Source organism: Staurois parvus, unplaced genomic scaffold, assembly GCF_062004578.1.
Source record: "Staurois parvus isolate SC_StPar_1 unplaced genomic scaffold, SC_StPar_1.0 ptg000696l, whole genome shotgun sequence".
Lineage (NCBI taxonomy): Eukaryota > Metazoa > Chordata > Amphibia > Anura > Ranidae > Staurois > Staurois parvus.
In genome coordinates this window covers 1,235,412-1,262,420 of record NW_028318492.1, presented here as the reverse complement: position 1 = coordinate 1,262,420, position 27,009 = coordinate 1,235,412, and the positions used below count along the sequence as shown (strand labels likewise).

Genomic DNA, 27,009 nt, shown 5'->3' with positions numbered 1-27,009 from the left:
TTAATGGCTGTTGGGTTAAAAAGACATTCTGATACATATACACTCTTCACTTAAAGTCTATCGCTCTCTTCATTTAAAATACCTGTAAAAAAACAAATCCAGTGTGGCATTATTTTGCCAGCAAAAATGTTATCCTGAAACATTGTTGTAGGTTGAGGCAGCCTGCATATTAGCATTGATATATTCTCTGCTTTTATTGAACAAAGGATGTAAGTAATGCTTATACAAGAACCTCTGAAAAAAAAATCTGACGGGTCATAATGCTCTCTCACTCTGTCTGAAATTGAAAAAAAAAAAAAATGTGTCTATAGTTCTACTTTAAGCACACTTCAGCTCCTGTTTGGGTATGTTCAACACACAGCCTAATTAGAATGCTTACTCTCACTTTTAAAAAGCTGGAATCAATTGATTCTGTAAACTGTCATATAAGTACTCCCTAAAAGCCTTTGAAAGCTTGCGGAAATCTGCGGGCATCTGGTTTAAAGTGACAAACAGCATTTGCATTATAATCTAATCCTCATACTGGAGCTGGAGGTTACTTGACGGTAGGTTCACACCTACCGTCGCAAATGTACGTTGGAATTGATATATTGTTCCAGAATGCTTGATGCGTTTTGCTTTGTTTTCTTTATTTTTGGAGGGCCAATAGGAAAGTATTGAGGGAAGCTTTGATGCAACTTTTGATGAGTGCAACTGATGCTACTTGAGTGCCAGTGAGTGTAAAGTCGCATCAAAGTTTCACTCAATACTTTGCTATTGGCAAAAAAAAAAAAATGCATCAAAAACACAACACTTGCATTTTTGGTGTGGTTCCATTGAAGTCTATTGCACCAAAAATGCAATGTGCTAAAGGGAAAAAAAAAGTCCCTGATCCTTTCCAAAAAATGCAGCTTCTGAAAACACAGATGTGAACATGTTCCATAGGAAGCCATGTTACATGGACTGTAGTGCATTTCTGCAAACCGAGAAGCACACTGATAACCGGAGAAGTGTGAACCTAGGCTTAAAGATTTCAATAAAGCCGCTGAAACAATTGAGTACTGTCCGTAATACTTTTTTTATTTGCACTAACATACAATTTTGAGGACAAACTTTCGGGGTATGTCCCCTTCTTCAAAGTCCAAGCAGTACTATTACAAATGACAAAGTTTAAGCAGAATGTTAGAAGGGATGAAAAAAAAAAAAAAGGCTACAGATAAGATACAGCAAAAGGAGGGGGGGATACCACACTCACACAGAGGGGGTCAAGCTAGCTAATAGTCATAAAACTGTTGGATAATGAGTGAGGAATCACATGTCCAAATTCAGCCCGTTATCTCTTGTGTCAAATAGAATTATCATTCTTAGTTCAAAAGTTTTTCTTTCCTGAATGGATTTGAATTTTCATTTCAGAACTAAAACATTGAGGTCTCCCATTGTGTGGCCTGGTTGTGTGAAATGGTGTCCCACAGGTGTGCAGAGGTCATCTTCTTTATGTTCCTTGATGGTATGTCTGTGCAAATTCATCCTTGTTTGCAACTTCTGTCCTGTTTCGCCAACATAAGATCCTTTGCTGCATTTTCTGCACTGGATAAGGTACACAACATTACTGGAGGTGCAGCTGTATGATCCGGAGATACTGAAGATCCCTTTTGAGTGTCTGACACTTTTTGATGGATTGATTTGGTTGCACAGTTTGCAGCGTTTCTTATTGCAGGGTTCGCTTCCATTATTTGTGACATCATAATCAGAAGGAAGTTTCCTACTGATTAGTTTATTTCTGAGGTTGGGGGGTTGTCTGAAGGCCAGTATTGGGGGTTGCTGGAATATTTCTTTCAGAGTTCCATCCTCTGTTATGATGGGTTGTAAATCTTTGATTATTTTTCTTATTCCTTCTAGTGCCGGGTTGTATGTGGTTACTAGAGGTACACGGTTGTTTGTTTTTTTCTCTTTGTACTGAAGTAGATTTTCTCTTTGAGTTCTCAAGGCTGTGTTTATGCTGGTGTTGATAGTTTTGTCCTTGTAACCTTTCTTATGGAAGGAATCTGCTAGTGTCCAGAGATGTTTATCTCTGTCTCTTGGGTCAGAACATATTCGGTGGTATCTAATGGCACGTTTTGTGTGTTGGGGGTGGAAGCTGGAACTGTGGAGGTAGTTGCATCTGTCAGTGGGTTTCCTGTATATTGAGGTGTGAAGCGTATCATCCCTGATGTCTACTGTGGTGTCTAGGAAGTTGACCTGTGTGTTTGAGTATTCCATTTTTAGTTTGATTGATGGATGAAAAGTGTTCATCAGTGAGAAATTGTTTTAGGTATTCTTCACCTTCTTTCCATATGATGAAAATATCATCAATATAGCGATAGTATCTGTATGATTTTTGTTCCATGCTGTTCAGGAATTTTTTCCTCCAGGTCAGCCATAAATAAATTAGCATATTGGGGTGCCATTTTACTTCCCATCGCAGTGCCCATACATTGAAGATAGATGTCTTTATTGAAAGCAAAGTAGTTGTGTGTAAGTATGAATTCAATGAGTTGTGTAACATCCTCAGCAGTGCATTTGTTGTTTGGTGAGGATGATAAAGATCTGTGACATGCAGCTAATCCATCCTTGTGAGGGATATTACTATACAGGGATACTACATCCATAGTCACTAGAAGTGTGTTAGATGGTAATTGCTGTATGTGGTTGATCTTGTTCAGAAAGTCAGTTGTGTCTTGCAGGAAACTAGCAGTATTCATGACTAACGGTTTTAAAATTTTTTCTACAAAGCCTGAGATTTGTTCGGTGAGTGTATTCATACCTGTTATGATGGGTCTGCCTGGATTTCCTGGATTGTGGACTTTGGGCAGCGTGTAGAAGTCCCCGATTTCTGGATGATCCGGAATCGCATTTATAAGTTCTGAATGTAGGTGGGCTGGAAGTGTTTTAATGAGACCTTTTAATTGCTTTGTAAAGTCTTGGGTCGGATCATAATCCAGTAAGTAGCATTTTCCAGCCGCCTCTGGCCTTCTTGTATGTATTTGTTTGTATCCATCACAACAACTGCTCCCCCTTTATCCGCTGGTTTGATGGGGATGGCCTGATTATTACGCAAATCGTGTATAGCACTTCGCTCTAGTGGTGAAAGATTGTACAGAATTTTCTTTTGCTGGGTGGATATCAGGGATGTAGCTCGCAATCAGAAGTTATCAATATAGGTGTCCAGTTTGGGGTTGCGTCCTTGTGGAGGTGTGAAGCAGCTGTTCTTTTTCTTTGTGTAGCACTCCATTGTCCTAGGATTCCTCTCATTATTGTGGAAATATTCTTTGAGCCTTAGTCTCCTGAAGAAATCCTCCATATCTGACAATAATTGTAAATGATCCAATTTGGTGGTTGGGCAGAATGTGAGACCTTTGGAGAGGATGGTTAATTCTGGTTCGGAAAGTTTATGATTTGACAAGTTGATGATTCCAAGTTCCTCTGTTATATCCACATTTTCAGTCAGGTCAACATTTACACAAGGGATCCCTTGTGTAATAGTACTGCTTGGACTTTGAAGAAGGGGACATATCCCAAAAGCTTGTCCTCAAAATTGTATGTTAGTGCAAATAAAAAAAGTATCATGGACAGTACTCAATTGTTTCTGTCGCAAATGCACTAATACGGCTACAATCACCTCAAGCAGTAAAGCCGCTGAAATCTTTCCAAAATGTTTTGTGGAAGTTTTGATAAACACCTTTTTTTTATTATTATAGGTGGATAAATGGAAATAGAATGTAAAAAAAGATAACCGTGCACCAACATCTTCATGTAGGTGTGGCTTCTACATGCTGTAAAGTTTGCTTGCAAACAAAACTTACAGCTTGGATTTAAATTACTGTCATGGCTGTCTTAGTGATCACATGATCAGGAACCTCACTGATTAGTTACAGATTGTTATCAGGGGCCAGAGCTGTCATCTGACAAAAGCTAATAGCTGAAAAGGTAGAATAACATCCCTCAGCACACAGCATTCCATTATATAAAAATACAGATTACATTCTCTTTCATGTCAAAGTAAATTTGTTCATTTAAGATAAGAAAAATCTTAGGGTTAATTTAGAAAAGAAATACTTTATTTTCATAAATATATCATTTGGAAACGTTGTATTTACAACCAATAAACGGTGCTTTAGATTAGCAAGCTGTTGAATTGATATGTACTTGTGAAAAGTGGAAAAAAAAATCCTGACCAAAGAATTATTTTTAAACTACTGGAAATCATTTTTGTTAGCAGAGGTTTATAGCAGGGATCCTCTCTTTAGAACATATTTGTAATTAACTGGTGGCAAAGGAAAACACATTTTCTAAAACTGTGAAATACTTTAAACTCCTTGATAGAGAAGATCATATTTTGGAATGTTCTTGGGGTCAATAGGACTTCGCACAATCAGCTTTCCACGCATTGCTCCCCTGTAGATCACTTCAATAAGGTCAATAAAGTCCTGCTTGGTCTTGAAACTTCCCACAAACTTCGTATGGTCTGGAGATCTGCAAATACAATAAAATGGAAATCAAGAAAACAGAGACATGACCTAAAACTAGCAAAGTTCAACAGTAACATTAGAAATAATTATTATACTGAAAGTGTGGTTAATGCTTGGAACAGTCTTCCAGCAGATATAGTGAGTCCATCAACAGTGAGTAAATGTAAACATACTTGAAATAAATATACTGTAGATCTATCCCCCAAAAAAAAGAAAAAGGGGCCAGACTCATTGGGATTTATTTACTAAAGCTAGAGAGTACAAAATCAGGCTCACTTCTTCATAGAAACCAAACAGCTTCTAACCTCAGCTTGCTCGCTTTGTCAATAAAACCAGAAAGCTGGTTTCTATGCAGAAAGAAGTGAGCCTGATTTTGCACTCTTCAGCTTTAGTAAATAAACCCCATTGGATCACTTTTTCTGCCATTAGTTCACATTTCTAAAGCTTGTAAACCTCCAAGACTTAACAGTCCCTGGAGATCGACAGCAAACTATGTAACCCCTGTATTCTAAATTTTGCCAACAGACAAAAACCGGGGACACATATACACCTTAATGCTGCAGTGACAGGGACAATGTATAAAGTTGAAGAAAAGAGAGGATGATGCTAGTACTCATACAGACCTTCATTAACAGAGCCAGCAGGTGCCCAATCTCCAGTCACCCAGCTGTGAATAAGTGTCCATAAACCTGATCTGCAAAACTGACTAAGCTCTAAAAACTGTATATTTATTCAGTAAACAACAGTGTAAAGGTTACAGTAATGGACAGTTGATGTGTTTCAGCTTACACGGCTTTAGTCAATTTATTCATGGGGAATTGGGAAGAACTCAGCATTTGGAATGATAACCCTGATCGAGACAATCTAGCACTTTACACCAGATACATCGATGATATCCTAATCATATGGCAAGGCTCGGACATCGAGCTAGACAGTTTTCTAACCTATTGCAACAAAAACCCCTGTGGCGTCAGCTTTACACATACAGTAGATGATACATGCTTCATTATTCTGGATTTGGAATTAAGAGTTGATCCCAACTGCCATATATATTCTCGAACACATTTTAAACCAAGCGCTGGCAACTCCTATCTACATGCCATCAGCAACCACTACCCAAAATGGATACATAACACACCTTTTGGGCAATATTGCAGACTTAAAAGAACTTGCGCAACTAGGTCTGATTATGAAAAGAAAGGAGCAATTCTGAGAATAAAGTTCCTGAAAAAAGGATATAGTGAGGCCCATGTGGAGGAGGATTTCCTTAAATACTGGGTTCTGTATGATGATCACGCCTCTGAGAAACCTCCACTGGCAAGCACCATCTGGTGCCATTTATAAGGATAAGAAAAAGACCAAGAAAACAGCCTTCAAAACCATCGACCAAACCAGATTTTGTACTAGGTACAATACAAAAGCCCTTGCCATACAACGGATTATTGAAATAAACTGGAACATTCTCAGACAAGATCCTGTTCTAGGCCAAAGCTTTGCCCCCAGACCATCCATCATCTTTAGGAAGCCCAGAGACCTAAGGAGCTATATAGCCCCCAGTAGGATTAAAAAAGTAGGTCCCACTGCGAAAGACACCTTTGGCCCATGCTCGACCCTATTTGATCAAAAAGGGCAACTACAAATGTGGAGTCACCAATTGCAGTGTATGCCTCTACATGTGGCACCGCAAAAAAGAGGTGGCTAGCCTAGATGGTCGTGTATATAGTATCCAGCAATTTATCAACTGTGGCACCTCCCATGTCGTATACGGTCTTATCTGCCCATGTGGCCTTCTATATGTTGGACGCACTACATGCCCATTGAGGGTCAGATTTGGAGAACACAAGCGAAACATCATCCATGGTAAAGACCTCTAAAAACCACACAAGACAAACTATTCTGTTCCCCGACATTTTCAAGAAAAACACTAACAATCTGCCAGGTTTGAGACTGTTCAGTATAGAATCCATAAGAGGCAACTCAGACAGCGGCAGAAGATTCCAGAGACTATGTAACAGAAAAACATACTAGGATGTCTTGCCCCCGGTGGCCTAAATGAGGATCTAGAAATCCACTAAGTCATCCATTCTTAGTTTCCATATATATATATATATATATATATATATATATATATATATATATATATATATATATATATATATATATATAGTCCCCATTCAGATGAGTTCATCCACCCATATCTGAAATGCTACCATATCCATCTTTCCTCCTATATATAGCTCCTTCGGGAGTTCTGTCCCTTCCATTCATCTGGGTATTACCATCTCTCTTTATATATATACACACACACACACATATATATATATATATATATATTTTTTTTTTTAGAACACTTGGAGCCACTTCCACACTTACGGCCATGTTAATATGTGCCATTTCTTCATACTTTCATTGATCTTACTCTGTATATATATTATTTTATAAGACTACATGACATAGCTCTTTTTTTAGAGGAGTAACCTGTGACATGATTTTATACAAATGTTGATAAACATATGTCCCATGTTACAGTTACCCCATGTTAATTTTTTTATTTCATTTTATTAGGCCACCTCTTTGCCATCATTTCTTCTTTTAATGCATATTTACACACTAGCTCATATTTCCCCTAAAAAAACCATCAAGTCTTCAGGCTCTAGTGCCACAGCTAAATACTAATATAAATACAAATACCACTGGCCTACTTGCCTGGAGCTACTATATATACAGTGGGGATCGAAAGTTTGGGCACCCCAGCTAAAAATTTGTATCAATGTGCATAAAGAAGCCAAGGAAAGATGGAAAAATCTCCAAAAGGCATCAAATTACAGATTAGACATTCTTATAATATGTCAACAAAAGTTAGATTTTATTTCAATCATTTACACTTTCAAAAAGCAGAAAACAAAAAAATGGCGTCTGCAAAAGTTTGGGCACCCTGCAGAGTTAATATCTTGTACTGCCCCCTTTGGCAAGTATCACAGCTTGTAAACACTTTTTGTAGCCAGCCAAGAGTCTTTCAATTCTTGTTTGAGGTATCTTTGCCCATTCTTCCTTACAAAAGTCTTCCAGTTCTTTGAGATTTCTGGGCTGTCTGTCACGCACTGCTCTTTTAAGGTCTATCCATAGATTTTCAATTATGTTGAGGTCAGGAGATTGTGGAGGCCATGGCAAAACCTTCAGTTTACGCCTCTTGATGTAATCCCCCGTGGATTTCGAGGTGTGTTTAGGATCATTATCCATTTGTAGAAGCCATCCTCTCTTTAACTTCAGCTTTTTCACAGATGGCATCAAGTTACCATCCAAAATTTGCTGAAATTTTATTGAATCCATTTTTCCTTCTACTTGTGAGATGTTCCCTGTGCCACTGGCTGCAACACAACCCCAAAGCATGATTGATCCAACCCCATGCTTAACAGTTGGACAGAGGTTCTTTTCATTAAATTCTGTGCCCCTTCTTCTCCAAACGTACCTTTGCTCATTCCGGCCAAAAAGTTCCATTTTAACCTCATCGGTCCACAGAACTTGTTTCCAAAATGCATCAGGCTTGTCTATATATTAATTTGCAAAGTTCAAATGATGATTTTTGTGGTGAGGACGTAGAAGAGGTTTTCTTCTGATGACTCTTCCATGAAGACCATATTTGTACAAGTATCTCTTTATAGTGGAATAGTGTACCACAACTCCAGTGTCTGCCAGATCTTTCTGGAGGGATCGTGCAGTCAAATGTGGGTTTTGAATTGTTTTTCTCACAATCCTGTGAGCTGTTCTGTCTGATATTTTTCTTGGTCTTCCAGATCTTGCTTTAACTTCCACTGTTCCTGATGACTGCCATTTCTTAATTACATTCCGAACAGAGGATATTGACATCTGAAAACGCTTTGCTATCTTCTTATAGCCTTCTCCAGCTTTGTGAGCGTCAACTATTTTCAGTTTCAGTTTTCTAGACAACTGCTTAGAAGAACCCATGGTGCCGATTGTTGGGGCAAGGTCAGATGAGTCTGGGCATTTAAAACCTTTGAGATTGACATCACCTGGTCTGCCCAGATGATGATTGAGAACAATCCATGACACTGGCAGGTCTCAGCTTTGCAAAGGGGGCAGTGCATGCTATAAATTCTGCAGACGCCATTTTTTTGTTTTCTGTTATTTTGAAAGTGTAAATGATGGAAATAAAATCAAACTAACTTTTGTTGACATATTATAAGAATGTCGAATCTGTAATTTGATGCCTTTTGGAGATTTTTCCATCTTTCCTTGGCTTCTTTATGCACATTAATACAAATTTTTAGCTGGGGTGCCCAAACTTTCGATCCCCACTATATATACAGTATATATATATATATATATATATATATATATATATATATATATATATAGCTACACCACTGTACACACAGTTGTCGTTCCCACAGACACATTGTGTATCATACATTCCTTTCCATGCCCATTGAGCCTACATGGTCGTACATTTGTATGTTTTCTCTATCATAGGATCTCAGTGTTGTTTAAGTATATATATATTGTACTGATGATTTATTAAAATAACCCCTTTTTTTCAATATATACTGTATCATTACGGTTTGGAATCCCACCATCTATACATTAACTTACCATTCCCCTTTACATGTGTTGTATACACACACATCTTTAGTGCCTGTGTCCTTCTCTCCCAAGCCACCCTACTCATTCTACTCATTCCCTCCAGTGTTGGACGACTCTGGCATTCCAGACCCGTCCTTCCCCTCCAGCCTGGGCATGTGTGGTGGAGGACGGCGGCTCACCCCTTACCTGCCTCCTCCCGCGATCGCGCATGGCACAATCTGTGTCTCCATCACCACTGTTTCCCCTTCCAGTGCCTATGGAGCGCAAAGCGGACCGGAGTGACGTCAGCAGATGTCAGCCATCTCCCGCCAGCCATCCTCCGGCGGCCTAGGCGGTCCTGCCCACATCACCTCCAGGGCACCAATCATAATATTACAAACCCAGGTGGGCTGGACCTTTCCCTCTCTCCTCATGGGAACCATCCTGAGACACACCTCCCTAAAGACTAACCCCCCCCCCTCCTCCTCTCATGCTGGCGTGCTTCCCAGCCTCCTTGCTCCACTCCACACACTGCTATGATCCATCCATTTACTCCACCCTGATCTCATGCATCTTCTTGGTCTTTCCACATACCTGCAAGTGTATCATCACACACCCAAATCCATTCTCCAAGGTCTGGGTGTACAATACAAATACACACCCCACATAGATGATCCAAGAGTGTATTAAAATCGATATTCCGAGCACCTGTCACATCATCCTGGCTCATAGGGATCTATACCGGTTTATTTATCTATATTAGCAACTATGTTTATATGTGTTCAGATGTGCTTTCTGACCTGGAGACACAACAGGAAGTGAAGGAAATTCCCTCCCAAACAGTTGGAACTATAACAAGTGTCCTCTTTTGAAGATCTGCCCCCTTCATTCCTGTTCTAGTATCAACTTCTGGATTTCCCAGCATTTTCTTTCCCACTAACAATGGACACTAGGATAAATAGAGAAGGAGAATCTCTCCTTCAGAGAAACAGGCAGAAACAGAAAAACTTGATAGGGGTTTCAACAATTCCCCACTCCATCCACAACTAGAAATGAAAGTTCTGGATTTAGTTATAATTTTTTTTAAAGATGCTGTTTTTTATTTATTTATTTTTTTTACATGAAAAGATTACAGTACAGTAAAACATTACCAGATAACAAGGTCTGTGTCTTGTGTGGTACAGACTGTGCGAATATCACATCATGAAAGGATCTAGTTATACTTTAACATAAATGAGCAGTTTTTCAAAGCAGTAAATCTAACATACACTGAGGTAAAGCTTCTAGGTACATATGTTAAAAAATAGTAACTGATTTACCACTAGTGAGTGTTTGGTGAAAGTCACATTTGCTTTAACCACATGTCCACCGCACTATAGCAGAATAACAGCTACAGCGCGGTTGTCCAGTTCTGGGAGGGCGCCATATGACGTCCTCCCAGAACGCCCGTCCCACGCACCTGGTGATCTCCATGATCACTGTGTCCTATGGACACAGCTGATCATGTGATGTGGTAAAATGCCAATCACAGCAGCCTTTTACCACGTGATAAATGCAGGTTATCAGTTGCACTTTCCTTGCTTTGCCGATCAGTGCAGCCTCATCAACACACATCAGCAAAGGAGAAAAAAATTACTTGTTTGCAAAATTTTATAATTTTTAAATTTTTTGCTCTTTTTTTAGTTTATAGTGCAAAAAATAAAAAACACCCATCGGTGATTAAATACCACCAAAAGAAAGCTCTATTTGTGTGAAAAATATGATAAAAATTTCATATGGGTGCAGTATTGCATGACCACGCAATTGTCATTCAAAGTGTGACAGCGCTGAAAGCTGAAAATTGGCCTGGGCACGAAGGGGGTATAATTGCCCTGTAGGCATGTTGTTAAAGTGTATATTCCTGTATAACAAAAACCTTCTTTTAGTTTTGGAAAGATTTGAGGAACGTTAAAACTCCCAATTTATTTTTTGTCGTCTGTGTACCATGTGGGAGATATCTCTTCACTTCCTGTCCTGGAAACAAACAGTAAGTTAGAGGAAAGCGCCTAAAGTGTGGGGAATTCCCCTGTTAGGCAGTTGTTACCAGTACAGGTATCCGCATTGGAAAAAACACCATCACCTCCTGTCCAGATGACAACTCTAAAATGTTGGATTTCCCTTACTGTCTCTAGGACATTGGTAACCAGTACACATATTTACTTACTTATTCCAGGCATTTATTTAACACAGACAATTTACACATTGCTTTAGATATTGTACATTCCCATCAATGCCTGCCTTCAAGGCGCTTGCAATATAAAATCCTATCACACATATATTGTGACAGTGCAAGGCATTGCCACCATGTAAAAATGACACAGGGTTCTCACAGACACTGCCCTAACAAACACTGGAGACACTGTTAATCACAAGGACGATAATGAGATGTGATTGCCAAGAGGAACCATGAAGCAGTTGGTAACCCTGAAAGACAGATTGTGGTGATTGAAGCTGATAAAAGTGATAAGGGCAATTCCTTATCAGGCTCAGTGTTTGGAGTAGGCTCCCTACACCCTCAGGACAGTAGTTTTGGGAGAGGTGTTAGGAGAGCTTGGATACCCAAAAGAAAAGAGGGAGAAGACTAGATAGAGACCAGTGGCTCCCTAATAAGGTTCGGGAAGAAATGCTTGTGGAAGCATACCTGCAAAAAATATTGGGGATGTGGTATTAGAGCCCACAGAATAGGATTTCCCCTTTAGAGGCAAGGGAGAGTGTGGGGAGAGGCAGAAATGGGCCAAAGCGAAAGGCATGTGTGTTACACCCTCCAGATTGAAAGTAAGGGAAGGGAGGGGGTTATGTCACAGTGAAAGGCCCTGCCACTGTGTAAAAACAAATTAAAATGACACAGGGTTCTCAGGAATGCAGAGTGAGGGGTTTTAGAGTGTCTGTGCTGAGTGGGAAAGTTGGTTTCACAGTTTTCTTGGGATTTTGTCATTTCTAAATCGAGGTCGGGAGTTCAGAGGCTTCAAAGAGCTTTGGGAGGGAAGAAGCCTCTGATCCTGTGAGGTGTGTGTGTGTGTTTAATAAAGAGCCCGAGCATAGTTCAGGGTTCTATCCAGGAGACAGATCAGGGAGTGTGCTGCAAGTGAAATGCAGAGGTACATGGACTGTGAGTACAGTAGGTACAGTGAACCAGTCTGAGGGACCAACCAAAAAGGTCTGAGGTTGAAGACTGAGCTGCGGTGCTACAAGTGCAAGCCAGGAGGCCGATTATCATTTATTTTCAGGTTTGAACAGATGATGGAAACCCCTGCAATGGCAACAGTTTATCTATTGAACTTTTCTTTAGTTTTAAATAAAAGTGGGCCACCTAGCGTACTTCCTGACTGTCTTGGACTTACTGGAAAAGCACTACACTCGAGCAATGCCCCCATATATGTGTGTGTAATATATATATATATATATATATATATATATATCGATAGATAGTGAAGGAAATAAGTATTTGATCCCCTGCTGACTTTGAATGTTTGCCCACTCACAAAGATAGCTTGGCTATAGTTTAGTAGCCCAGTCCAGCCTTCTGTAGGTCTACAATCTTGTCCCTGACATCCTTGGACAGCTCTTTGGTCTTTGCTGTGGTGGAGAGTTTGGAATCTGATTGTTTGATTATACAGGTAACAAAATGAGATTAGCAGCACTCCCTTTAAGAGACTGCTTCTAATCTCAGCTTGATACCTGTATGAAAGATACCCGGTAGCCATAAATCCTGTTGAATGATAGGGGATCAAATACTTATTTCCCTTATGAACATGCAAATCAGTGCATAATTGTTAGACATGCATTTCTTTTGAATTTTGTTTCGCTATTCTGGCTCTCAGTGTTACAATACACCTACCATTCGCTTTTCAGACTGAGCATTCCTTTGTACGTGGGCAAACATTCAAAATCAGCAGGGGATCAAATACTTATTTCCTTATATATATATATACATATATATATATATATATATATATATATATATATATATACATATACATATATATATATATATATATACACATATATACATATATATACACATATATACACACACACACACACACACACACACACACACACACATATATATATACACACACATACAAACACACACAGAAATATACATACACACACATTAGAGCCAATTTATACAGAAGTCAAGTTACCTACCATGCTTTAAATATGGGAGGAAACTGGTGCACCTAAAGGAAACCCAAGCACGTAAGCACAGGGAGAGAAAGCAAACTCCATGCAGACAGTGTCCTGTCCCCAGTGCTGCAATCCAGAAGTGCTAACCACTAAACCACTGTGCTGCCCATAACTCTTACCTGTTCTATCCAAACCTTTAAAAAAAAAAAAAAAAGTTTGCCCTTAAAAACACTTAACATATCTAAAGCCACCTGTCACCCTTCACTTTATATCAAGACAGTGCTTTACAAGAATCAATGAGCAAGGGCTAAGTCTTGATTAAATTAATAAACAGCAAATAAAATAAAATCTTACCCATAGTCCACTTTCATGTGTTGTCCATTAAAGAAAAATACAGTAGACGGGATATAACTGATATCAAAATACTGGCGGTAGACAGGCACTTTATCCACATCAACAAGGTAAATAGTTGCCATTTTACTTAGGTCATGTGATGTCTTTGATAGCTAATAAGACAAATATAGGGAGAGTTTATTACACACCATATACACACTAATTTTCAACCTTCCATGTCTGCTCTAATATAATGCTAAATTTATCCATGAGCTACAGCGCAAGGATGGATCTGTGTGCTGGTGGTGTTGTTGAATTGCTGCTTCTGCAGGGACCAGAGTTAGAGAGGACTCAGAATTGCCATCATTTAAGTATCACAAGAATGACTGCGGCCCCATTCACACAGTGATTTTGAGCTTCGAGCTACAAGCTACAAAATGCTCAACAAGCAAAAACTTATTGTTTTCAACAGCCCTTGTTCACATCCTGTTGCTTGTAGCAAAATGCCTCTCAGAAAAGTACATGAGCTACTTTTTCAGGCAGAATTGAGAGTTTCTTGGCTCCATAGACATTAATGGAAACACCTAGAAAAGTGCGACATGAGTGCTTTCTAGGGTTCTTTTCAAGTGTTTAGTTGCGTATTTTCTGCTTCATAGTTTAAAGAGGACAACAAGGTTTTAAAGCAGTATTAAACCCAAAAGCAAACATTTATTATTTTGCAGCTTACCAATTTGCAGATGGGATGGCTGTATTTGTTCTATTTTTTAGGCTTTTTTTGTGCCCCCTGGATCCTCAATCCAGAGAGGGCATCTAATACTGGGAGGTGCGTTACTGGCAAAATCACCAGGTGAAAACAAGGAAAAAAGAGCCTAAAAAAGAAAACTAATGCAGCTGCAGCTAACACATCTAATGATCAGTAATCTGCAATGTTAGATTTTGGTTTAATAGCACTAGAATATAACATCATGTGTAACAGCAATCATTCATATAACCCAGCAAGCATTCAGAACGAAAGTACAAAAGCAATATAAAATGTGGTTATCACTAATATTCTAGTAAAAGCCAAGGAAACCTACTATGTCATCAAGCTGTAAGCAAACAAAATCATCATCTTTTCCAAATCGGAGAACCAAGACCAACTCTGCTGTGGTTTTAATTGCCTGATCCACATCTTTCTTCGTGCTCAGTTTTGGTAGGAGAAAACTCATGGTACCAATGTTATTGATATCCAAAATCCAATGCCTAGAAAGGAAAAGAACACGTTAAATAACAATTTCTTAGCATGATTCCTATAGATTCTTCTCAAATTTCCCTCAAAAAGTAAAACCTTTCCATTTTCTTGTGAGTAGACATGTTAAGTTTAAAAAAACTAAGACCCTGAAGCATGAAACTGGGAAATGAGTGAGTAGTCTCAGCTCCTTGGTTTCCCTGCAGAGACATAGTTGCCACACAAGCATGGGCTAGCTAGTACAGCAGATTAAACCAAATAAGGCTAGGTTCACACCTATGCAGTTTGCGTTTGATCCGTTTGCGCAGTGCTTTTTTGCATGTGTTTTTGTTGTTTTTTGCTTTTTTTTTTCCAATTTGTTATCTGGGCAGATTAAAATGCAAAACGCATAAAGAATGCACTAAATGCATTTCTGCAGCATCTCCATTGAAGTCTATTGAACCAAAATGCAATGTTTTGCGTTTAAAAAAGTCCCTCAGCCTGGGTTCACACTAATGAGGTGCGAAATTTGCACCGGCTTCTATGCGATTTCTGCACCGCATCATATTCGCATCCCGTTCATGTGAACCGCTGCAGGTGTGTGTGTTAAGTTAACAACACCCTGAAATCGGTTCGCAAAACGTGATGTGATGTGCAGAATCAGATTACATGGGTGTGAATACCCATGCGATCCGATTCAGGTGTGGCCAAAAAAAGAAAAAAAAAAGAAAAAGGGTCCTCCACTATTCTGCGGGTGGTGCGGTGCAGTCTAAGCCATACAAAATGTATGCTCAAATTGCACCGCACAGAAATCGCATGTGATATGCACGGGAATGCGGTACCGCATCAGTGTGAACCCAGGCAGACCCTTTCCAAAAACGCAGAGATCTGAACCTGTCCTATAGGAATCATGTTAAATGGACTGTAGTGTGTTTCTGCAAAATGCAAAACACATCGCAAAATGCTTAGGAGTGAACCTAGACTAAAGAATAAAAGCTGGAACTAGACATGGGACTCTGATCATTAGGAAACATAATCAAATTCTCATGAAAGTAAACTTTCTTCTGACACACATATTCACTGTACATGTATACCGCATGATCTCATTACAACCTATAAGTAAACAGGAGGAAAGTTTCTTCTATGACTGATCAGGAAAGACAAGTAGATCCCACAAGAAAATAACCCCATATAAACTATAGCTATTGGCAAAAGCCAGCACTGTAGAATTCCACGAGTCCCAAAATGTACAACAGGTGCCTTAGAAACTTACTGAAAAGTGCCCATGTGTCAATATGGAATAACTACAGAAGGTGGAGGGATGTCTAGTGACCAACTGCAAGCAAACTAGGAAAAGAGGCTTAGAGGGTGCAATGAAACAAAATAATCTGAACTTCAGAAAAAAAATGGCCTGGTCAGGAAGGCGGGTAAATCCTCTGGAGGGCAAGTGGTTAAAAGCCTTTACAGGTTACTACTTTATATTTACACAGGAGGTCTTGTGCTGGAATTATTGCTCTTGATCTGATGTTCACATCTTTTTACATACTGACACAGGACCAATGCATCTGTTCGCCATGGGGGACCTTTTTTTTTGTTTTTTTTACATTGTACCTTTAATTTTTATTCATCACTTTTATTGTTATCACATAGAATGTAAACATCCCTTGTAATAGCAATGGGCTATGACAGGTCCTCTTTACTGAGATATCTGGGGTTATTAGACTCCAGATCTCTCCTCTGCCCTTAAAAGCTTGGATCAAAGACCAGTATGATCTGATGCTTTTTTCAAACCAGTAAAGTTTTCAGATGAGACACTTACAATGTACTTTTTCAGCATTTTGTGCTGGTATAGGTATATAGATGATGTGTTGATGCTTTGGATGGGCAGTACTGATGAGCTTTGCAAGTTTATTGACATCACCAATTGTAATAGATAGAATTTAAAATTTACCTTTACCTATATCCATCAGACTATACCTTTCTTGGACACTCAATTGACTATCCAAGATGATAGCCATATAGGCACTTCCCTGTTCTGCAAGCCTACTGCAGGCAATGCCATACTGCACACCAGGAGTGCACTTCCTCATTCCCTGGTAAGCAATATTGCGCACAGCCAATATTTATGGTTACTTTGGAACTGCTTTAATGAGAGGACATTTCAAATGGAAGCAGATGCTTTATGCCAACATATTTTACAACGAGGTTACACCCTTGCCTTGCTTGAAGAAGACCATCAACCAAGCAGACCCATGAGGACTCACCACCACCTTTATCATGGTTGTATATGCAATATAATTAATCTTTGATATATTTATTCTATTGTGTGGTAGAGTAAGTCAGAAGTAGGAAGTATTGAAATGTTTACATGTTAAGGGGGGTGGCGAGTGTGTGTGTGTTTTCCCTTTATTGCCAGTCTTTTCCTTTGACATATATTTGAATATAAAATGGACTAAACCGCTCAAATGTCACATCCAGCAATATCAAACCAGTAATGGTTTATTACAAACTGGCAAAACCAAAAGCAATGAAACACTGCAGCTTCTGGTTTCTTAACCAGCCTCCACAACCAGGGTGCCTTAAGGTTTCTTCAGGATTGCATTGGCAAAATGTCTAAAATTGCTTAAAAACGTGTATACAGGTCAGCAGGTGGAACAAGCCTGCTTTTAGTTACACAAAGCCACAGGTTTTCATCGTACACCATCACAACCTTCTAGGCGCCAATGTCCTGACAACCATGACATCAGTTTGATAAGGAGGATGTCAACTGCCTGCACAGCATCCTAGTTTGACCCTCCCCTTCCCCTCCCCATCAGTGCTGGGGTCACATTAGCTCAGTCATGGAGAAAAACTGAGGGAGAAGAGAAACATTGGAATACTAGTCAGTACCAAAGTGCAAAAGTGTATTTGCTTTGGAAGAATAAATCACCTCTAATGTTCAGTGTACTATATGTGTGGATGTTGCTGCGTTATATAAAACTATTAGAATAGTTTTTCACAATTTAGAATGGGGATGCCCTTTTAAAATTATGCAGTCTGGAGGCACCCCACTTTAGAACGGGGTGTCTTCAGACTGTCCATAATTTTAAAGAGTGCCTCGGGACTGTCCATAATTTTAAAGGGCACCTTGAGTGAAAAAAGGTTGAGAAACACTGGCTAAGACCATAGCAATGACTGGGTTATTGTATAGTATGGGCTGATCAGCCGCAGCTATTCACACACTCCTGTCATTCCAGATCCAAGATTCCACAGATTCTTGCTGGAAATTACATGGCTTCCTTAGTACATGCATCTCTTGTTATTGTATCACATGTACTTAACTGCTTGCCATCCAGCCACTGTAGAAAAACGTCCACAAGGTGGCACCGCTGGGCAAAATCACATTTTAAAACGTGATATTGCAAACAGGTAGGGGGCGCGCCTGAGGCTCACGACCGCCCTGCCCATGCCGCCAATCGTGGCCGCAGGTGTCCACTGCGCTGATCGCTGCCATTATTAGTATAATAAAAAAAATTCCCGCCATTTGTAGACGCTATAACTTTCACGTAAACCAATTAATTTACATGTATCGGGATTTTCTCTAGCAAAGACATGTCACAGAATACATTTTGACCAAAATTTATGACGAAATTTGATTTTCATATTTTTTTACTGGACATGTTTTATAGCAAAAAGTCCAAAATATTGTTTTTTTTTCTCAAAATTGTCAGCCTTTTTTTTTTTTACAGCGCAAAAAATAAAAAACGCACAGGCGATCAAATACCACCGAAAGAAAGCTCAATTTGTGGGGAAAAAAAAGGATGTAAATTTAATTTGGATGCAGTGTTGCATGACCCCGCATTTGTCAGTTAAAGTAACGCATCGACGCAACACAAACAGCTTCTGTAACTGCTTCCTGACCGCCCTATAGCAGAAATACTGCTACAGGGCAGCATGGGTGTGTAGCAAGCGTACACCCAGAGATGGACGCGGTTCAACCATTTTGGCTCCAACCTCCATCTTGGCAAAGGGTCAACCATCTTCTACAAACATATTCCCCCTCATTCTCCCTGTGAGAGTCACAGTGATATCTGGTTGTGTGTGTGTGTTGGAAGTGTCACAGGTCGGCCAGGGCACAGCAGGGAGCTATAAAAAATTTTGAGGTGGGTGCCGGGCGGGCTGGGAAACTGAGTAAACTGGCACCTCATAAAAAAGATAACCCAAGCCTTCCCCTGAGTTCAAACACATTACAGAGGAGTAGAGACTAGACAACACTTTTAAAATCCATTTTTCCCCTATGTCTCATATCTTGGAATATGAGAGACTTACATAAAAACCAGGTATATCGTCAGATTGGCCACAAGAAGACAAACAGTTTGATAGGTCACCCTCCCTGACTGGCATACATAGGAAAGCAGAAAATTACATCTCTGGAACCCTTTGAGTATGTATTACATGTTTCATATCTACCCGTTCCTCAGATGTGTTTGCATAGTAATCTAGCCACGGGTGGAATGTCACTTGTGCATAGGAAAAGTTATGAGCCAAAATATGAACTATGAGAGATTTTGGCTCTACTTTAGGTATCCGCCTAGACCATCACTCCCTAAATTAGGCATTGGTCCTTGGCTTTAGAGACACCCCCTGCTGGGGGACTACAAAATAGGCTGTCAGGCCTAAGAGTAAAGTTGAAGAATTCTCCCTTTTAACATCAGAACTAACTTGGGAGACCGTGCCCTTTCGCTCTGAAACTTGATCTGCTAACCCATGACTTTGGCAAGTACTTTAACCCTCTAACTTCTCTCTGTTATCTCTTTGTACTGTTCTCTGTATATATATATATATATATATATATATATAGGTTACATCTTTTTTCTGTAAATATTTTTATTGCACCCTTTTGACCTTTTAGTAATAAATCTTTCCTTCTGAAAGTGTTGAACTGTTTCTATAACTCTTTATTGCAACTTACGAATTCCTGCCTCTAAAAGAGCGCTACTGTGTTTGTTTAACCCTCTGTATAACCTGTCTGTGGTGACAGTGCTATACAGACGATTATCTCAACCATCATAGTGTTATTGCTGGTATTGCCGAGTTTCCTCTTTCTCTGTACAAAAAGGAGGTGATAGCAGTGTGAAGGGTTAATTGCGTAATTAACCTGACCCAGTAACAAGCGCATTCAGGCTGCCGGTACATCGATTGGTGGTCCATGAGCTGGAAAATCGTTGTGCAGGGTGCAGCTGGGTGTGGCATTGTTACGCATGTGACATGGCGGTTTTAGATTGGCTAGCCCTTCGGTCACGAGTTTGGTGAGGTCAGGGGTCTGACGCCGCGATCGTCACAGGGTGCGCAAAATCATATACATGAATTGCGCTCCCGTGGTTTTCACGCCCCTCCCAGATAGCGTCAGATTGCCCGTCAGTACACCAGTCATCACATTTAACCCCTTGATTGCCAGGAGCGCACTCATGCACAATAAACCTCCATTGCTAGTATAGTGTCTGAACGGATCAATATCTTTGATCAGATCAGCACTATACCACCGTTAACATTAGTATAGCATCCCCAAAAACGCAGCATTAGCAGGATCAGCCCCGGCACCTGCGTTAACCCCTACGCTTACCCCCCCTCTTCCCCAGCAAGTGCAGTGTGAATAGGTCACAGTCACTTGATACATTGCACACAAAACCGCAGTGTTCGCAGAATCAGGCCTGATCTCTGTTAGCACTTGCCGGTAAATTTTGATGACTCTCATATGCAGCAGAGTGCCAGCACTAGTGCCGTGCTACCTTTTGGTGAACTGGCGAGTACCAGCGGTCTAGTACATCTTGGTCTTTCACATACCTCCTTGATTTTTGGGGCAGTTTTTCATGGAACATCTGTATGCGTTGATTGTGGATCAAAGCAATTTATATGCATAATTTATCGCCGCCAACACAAATTCAAACCTTGCCAGACAAGTCGCTTGGAAACTCATTATGGTTTCCGAATTTAAATTTTTTTTGGGCCTAACCCTCAACATGGGCATTACTAAAAGAAATGAATTGCGGTTGTATTGGTCCGCAGACCTGATTCATCATATACCGTGTTCTCTGCTGCCATGGCCAGGCATAGATATGAGTATAATGTGTTTTATGCATTTCAACAACAATACACTCTATCATCCTCGGGGTGACCCTGAATTTGACCGGCTCCACAAAATTCAGCCCCTCGTAAATCACCTTAATCAAAAATTTGCAGATGTCTATACTCCCCAGCAAAAAATCTGCGTTGATGAGTCCCTGATTCATTTTTCTCACCTGCAAGTGTGCCAGATATGGGGTCAAGATGTAGAAGACCTGTGAGAGGACAACAGGCTATACATATAAGTTTCGGATTTATGAGGGAAAACATAGTCATGTAGAACCCCCCAGATACCCAGACTACATGGGGAGTAGTGGCAAGATAGTTTGGGACTTGGTGTCATCCTTTCTGCATATAGGGTACCACTTATACATGGACAATTTCTATTCAAGCGTGCCACTATTTAGACATTTGTTCAATCTTGGATCTTGCGCATGTGGCACAGTGTGACCTAATGTGTGCCCACCATTAAAAGTGCGTGGATACAGGGCAGTATATTCTAATGGTGGGCATACCACAAACTTTTTCTGGCAGAGATTTTTTTTCTTTTTCTATTCAGTCCACAGGCTGCATACAAAAGAAAAAGAACATAGCATTTACACCCAACAAGGACCAGCGATGTACTGGTACATTACTGGACTTTGAATGGTTAAACCAAGATGATACCTACAGCTGCAGGCATCATCCTAGTATCGTTTTCTTCAGCCAGCGATCGGCTTTCATGTAAAAGCAATCCTAGTGGCTATTTAGCTGCAGGATTGCTTTTACAAGCAGTGGGATATGATGCCCCCACTCCCTCGCTGCCTTCCACGGCCTTCTCGGGTAGTCCTTGCCATCCAGGGAACCTGAGAATGCAGCCGGTGTTTCTGCCAGCTGACCATAGAGCTGATTGGAGACCAGAATGATGCCAATCATCTCTATAGTCTAAGAATACGGTAGCTACGAGCATTTCATCACTTCAGTTTCGCAGGATATAAACAGAGCCATTTGTAAATTGGGAAAGCATCTGATCACACCAATTTTGGTTTCATAAGATAATGTAAGGGCAGAGGAGATATCTACAGTCTGATAGACCCCAGATTTCTCAAAAAAGAATATATGACAATGCCCATTGAAGTTATAGGGGATATTTGCATTCCCTGTGATAGCATTAAAAGTGATGAAAAAAAAAAAAAAATGAAAAGGTACAATGTAAAAATAATTTAAAAAAAAATCAAAATAACTTAAAAAAAAAAACCACTCGCCCCTCCCATGCACGCACACCTGTGTGCACAAGCTTTGACCCTGTGCCGGTATGTAAACAACGGTTGCACCATACATGTGAGGGATCGCCGTGAACGTCAGATCAAGGGCAGTAATTCTAACACTAGACCTCCTCTGTAAATCTAAAATGGTAGCTTTTAAAGGCTTTTAAAGTGTTGCCTATAAATATTAAAAATGTATGCAGTTTGTCGCCATTGCACGGGGCATGCGCAGTTTTAAAGCATGTCATGTTTGGTATCCATTTACTCGCCATACCATCATCTTTTATATCTTACCAAATAATTGGCCAATATATTGTGTTTTCTTGCTTTTAAAGTAAAAAAAACTGTATTTTTTTTTTTTTTTAATTGCTTTTGAAAAATTGCTGCGCGAGTACTATGTGCCATAAAAAATTGTAGTGCCACGATTTTATTCACTCGGGTGTCTGCTTTAAAAAAATATATAATGTTTGGGGGTTTAAATTAATTTCCTAGCAAAAAATACTGATTTTTTTTTTCATGTGAACAAAAAGTGTCAGAAAAGGCTTGATCTTCTGGTGGTTAGAAGAGTGAGTGATGTGTGGCATAAACTTCTAATGCTGGGCATAAAATGCCCCCAGCCCTCAAAACGACCCCTTTTTGGAAAGTAGGCACCCCAAACTACTTGCTGAGAGGCATGTTAAATCAATAGAAGAATTTATTTTTTTACCACAAGTTTTTAGAAAAATGACTTTTTTTTTTTTTTTTTTTTTTTACACACAAAATTGTCACTTAAAATGATTTACTGCTCACACATGCCATGGGTAGATGTGGAATTACTCCCCAAAATACATTCTGCTACTTCTCCTGAGTATGGGAATACCACATGTGAGAGACGTTTTGGCAATTCAATAAGCACCTTCAGGCTTTTAAAAGGACTTTATTTCCTCATTATTATTATACAGTATTTATATAGCGCCAAAGGGTATGCTCAGCGCTGTACAGTAGCAAGGGGGACAGAACATGAGACAAGACAGTAACAATACACTACACGAGGGGTTCGAGGGCCCTGCTCTTTCGAGCTTACAATCTAGGAGGATTACACTTCCAGACTACCTGAAATGAGGAAGTTACGCACCTTCAGGCTTTCAAAGTGGTCATTGGATTTCAGGCTCCTGTATGTGGCTAGGCTCCCAAAAAGTCTCACACATGTGGTATCCCCATACTCAGTAGAAGTAGCAAAATGTATTTTGGGGTGTAATTCCACATATACCCATGGCTTGTGCGAGAAATAAATTTAAATGACAATTGTGTAAAACAAAAAAAACACCTTGTGGAAAAAAATAAATCTTTTATGGACTCAATATGCCTCTCAGCAGATAGCTTAGGGTGTCTACTTTCCAAAAAGGGCTCATTTGGGGGTGTTTGTACTGTCCTGGTATTTTAGCACCTCAAGAAATGTGATGAGCAGTCAGAAAGTAAAAGCTGTGTAAATTCCATTATCTACACCATAGTTTGTAGACGCTACAACTTTCACACAAAGCAATCAATATACACTTACTGGGATTTTTGTAACCAAAAACATGTAGCAGAATACATTTTAGCCTAAACGTATGACGAAATTTTAGATTGGATATTTTTTTATGACCAAAATGAGAAAATATTGTTTTTTTTTTAAAAAAAAAGTTTCTTTAAAAAGTTTTGTTTATAGCGCCAAAAATAAAAAGCACACAGGTGATCAAATACCACCAAAAGAAAGCTTTATTTATGTGAATAAAAGGACGTAAATTTCGTTTGGGTGCAGCATTGCATGACCGTGCAATTATCAGTTGAATTAGTGCAGCGCCGAGTAGCAAATTGCATGACTGCACAATTGTCCATTAAACTAGCGCAGCGCTGTATGGCAAAAAAATGTCTTAATTGCAGTATCTATACCATAGTTTGTAAACGCTATAACTTTCACACAAAGCAATCAATATACACTTATTGTAATTTTCTTTACCAAAAACATGTAGCAGAATACATTTTGGCCTAAATTTATAACTAACTTTGAGTTTACTATATATTTTTTATATCTGAAAGGAAAAAAATATAGTTTTTCTTCAAAATTTTCAGTAATTTTTTTGTTTATAGCGTGAAAAATAAAAAGCACACAGGTGATCAAATACCACCGAAAGAAAGCTCTATTTGTGTGAAAAAAGGAGGTAAATTTTGTTCGGGTGCAGCATTGCATGACCGTGCAATTAGTTGAATTAGTGCAGTGACGAGTAGCAAAGAGAGGCCTGGTCATTAAGGGGATTAAATCCTCAGGAGGGCAAGCAGTTCAAAATTATTTCAGAGGACTAAAAACAAACCGTTAATGGATTTTTATGAGTACTGAGTGTATATGTATTCATGTGCCTAAGTATACTACCTATATGTGTCAGTGCAAGCAGATTTGCAGACCCCCCCCCCCATTACAGGTACAGCTGTAGTCTAGATGCATTGTTGGGGATGCCATACCTGTACACAAGCCTTTCACGCTACTTGCCTTGTCTGCTGTGCTGTAAACACATAAACCTTGTTTTGGGGGCTCACACAGTACGAAAAACCTCTCATAAATGGAGTGGAGCCTGTTAAAAATACTGCTTGTCTCCACAATAGGAACCATTTTGTGAAGGTCCGACTTAGAAGTCAGAGACTTTGGTCTACAACAACATGGCCGCGTCCGTGTGGCACAGAGGAAGATGAACTTGGCCTCTATAGTTGCAGTCAGCCGGGAAAGTGACAGAGGGGCGGGGCGGCATGGAGGCGATCAGGAGTCGAGCGTTGTCTGTCTTCAGGAGGTCTAGTAATCCTCGTTCCGTGCAGCTGAGGAAGAGGAGATCCAAACTGTACAGCAAGGACTCCCGGGGGACTAATACCGGGGGAGGTAACTGGAGACACCGATGAATGAATGGGATCTCATAATCGTGGATAGCAGGGCGGAACTTTGGCGAACGCCATTCAGCCGCCTCTGTTTTATACTGTCACTTATAAACGGAGATGGGCAACTTCCAGCATTCTCGCAGCTCTGCGCATGACAGCAGAGGAGAGGGCGGTCTACTGCCGTTCTGAGCCACTACACTGACTACTGTACTCTTCCAGCCTACCCCAGCCCTGCGCTCTGCTGCCACCTTTGGCAGTGCAGAGTCAGTGCTAGGATCTTCACTTCGCTCCTGTATGTAGACACACATCCCTGACTTCCTATTGGCTAGCGGTCCAGGGACACTAAGCCCCCTCCAATCAGTACAAGTTTCTGTGCAGAGCTCTGCTCCCCTGTAGGTCCCTTGTGTCCCTACACTTAGCACCAGACTGTCCCACCTCACTGAGTTGCAGTGTCCCCAGTTAGCACCAATGTCCCCCCTTTTCCCCACATTAACACATTACCCCCCTTCGCTATTATTCTGAAATTTGTACCTAAACATGTTACACGCGTTTACAAGAGCCAATATTTTTTTTGTTTTGCTGCCAAAACACCACCGTCTAGGAGAGAGGGCCAAATGTCCAGGGTACATGAGGCCTGAAGTGTTCACCTTTTTTTTCTGAAAAGGTGAACTAACACCATACACCTACCCCCCATGTCAGATGAGCAGTCAGTGGTCCATGGATCTGAAATCGCCGCTTTTCTCCCCCTTCCTTCTTTAGGGCTTCTGGGACAGATCAGAGCGACTCTGATTGGTCAGTGCTGAAGCAGAGCACCATTCTGATCCGTCTCAAGTCCAGTTTGTTTTATCTTGCATGATATTTCCATGTTGAGAACTGCAAGAACTGAAGGAAAGAGCCAGAGAAGCTAATCAATATGGTGGGGAGGCTCGGATTTGGCGGGAGAACATTGCATTGCATGCACCCACAGCAGTAAAATCAGCCTGTATATGCAGTAAAGCATGCTTCTTATACTCACTGTGGAACCTAAGGGGTTAATCCGCATTGTGTAAAAATGCAGTTTGATCCTGCCTTCTCTGATCCTCCCCTTCTACTGTCCACAATCCATCTGCTGATAGAACAGAGCTCTAGGAGTCGCTCTCAACATGCTCAGTTTGGTGTGTATTGCTAGAGAGGTTTATTTTCTTGGGAGAGTGCATGTGATCAGCACTGTCCAGACAGAGGTCAGGGGTTCTGTGTCCTCCTAGAGCAAAAAGTAAACTCCTCCTACAATCTTTAACCAGTGCTTTGCTGGACACTGATAGAAGTCACAAGACTGCTATATATGGCTGATGAGAAAAGGTATTTAGCAGTTTATATTTACTAAAATAATTGCATTTGCATGTTGTGTGTACAGTGGGAGACCAGATATAGTGAATGCAGGGTCCTGGGTTTAGTAACACTTTAATTAGAACTAGGGATGCACTGAAATTTCAGTGGCCGAAAACACCCCTATTGGCCTCTGGCCGAAATTGAAATAAGCACCGATACAGGTGCCGAAAATAACCCTGCCCCTTACATGGGGCTGATCACAGCACCCTGTACCATGTGACCAGCTCCATCCAATCACAGATCACTATTTTGAGCTGTCAAAAACCTACAAAAACCTAACTCATTGATGACAGTTCATGAAAGAGTTATGTTCATGACAGCAAGCTTTGCATTGCAGGAGAAATGATCTTTATTTCTCTTGCAAAGCAAAGTGTAAAAAAAAAACCCTGATCACCCCCCCCCCCCCCCCCCCACAGCAGTACAATGTTACTATGGTAAGATTGTACTATTCTGATAAAAGTATTTTTAAGAAATAAATAAAATGTTAAATAAAATAAATACCATATTGAGAATTTAAATTTTTTTTTTTTAACTACTTGCCAACCGCTTACCAGCATTTTGCGGGTGAGCAGAGGTTCTCAGCAAAGCGACTATAGGTCACTGATTACCCCCATTACTAGTATAGTGTTTGTAC

General features: G+C 40.2%; 2 protein-coding genes across 3 annotated transcripts in view; one reads left to right on the top strand and one right to left on the bottom strand.

Annotated features, from left to right (window-relative positions):
- Window positions 1-4,054: 4,054 nt before the first annotated feature.
- Window positions 4,055-24,783, bottom strand: TXNL4B (thioredoxin like 4B). 2 transcript variants are annotated; one of them, XM_089652920.1, is made up of 4 exons: window positions 24,631-24,783; window positions 14,648-14,813; window positions 13,593-13,744; window positions 4,055-4,491 (listed from the first exon to the last, which is right to left on the bottom strand). In XM_089652920.1, exons 1-4 carry the CDS (start codon window positions 24,696-24,698, stop codon window positions 4,326-4,328), a joined length of 552 nt encoding a protein of 183 aa, XP_089509046.1. In that variant the 5' UTR covers window positions 24,699-24,783; the 3' UTR covers window positions 4,055-4,325. The 2 variants fall into 2 exon arrangements, with proteins under 2 accessions (XP_089509046.1, XP_089509047.1); XM_089652921.1 differs by having other exon boundaries at window positions 24,603-24,759.
- An 81-nt stretch (window positions 24,784-24,864) lies between these two features.
- The window catches only part of PIGB (phosphatidylinositol glycan anchor biosynthesis class B), a 64,164-nt gene continuing 62,019 nt past the window's right edge, over window positions 24,865-27,009 (top strand). Inside the window, exon 1 of the mRNA XM_089652919.1 lies at window positions 24,865-25,011. Within this exon, the coding sequence (XP_089509045.1) occupies window positions 24,885-25,011 (127 nt within the window). The 5' untranslated portion in view covers window positions 24,865-24,884. The remainder of the gene's footprint in view (window positions 25,012-27,009) is intronic.

Excerpts from the sequence above, each read along its gene's own strand:
- TXNL4B (XM_089652920.1), bottom strand. The coding sequence starts at position 24,698 with ATGAGAGGTTTTTCGTACTGTGTGAGCCCCCAAAACAAGGTTTATGTG. Across the intron at positions 14,814-24,630 it reads TTTACAGCACAGCAGACAAG|GCATTGGATTTTGGATATCA; the intron begins GCAAGTAGCGTG and ends TTTCCTTTCTAG. Across the intron at positions 4,492-13,592 it reads CACATGAAAGTGGACTATGG|ATCTCCAGACCATACGAAGT; the intron begins GTAAGATTTTAT and ends TTGTATTTGCAG.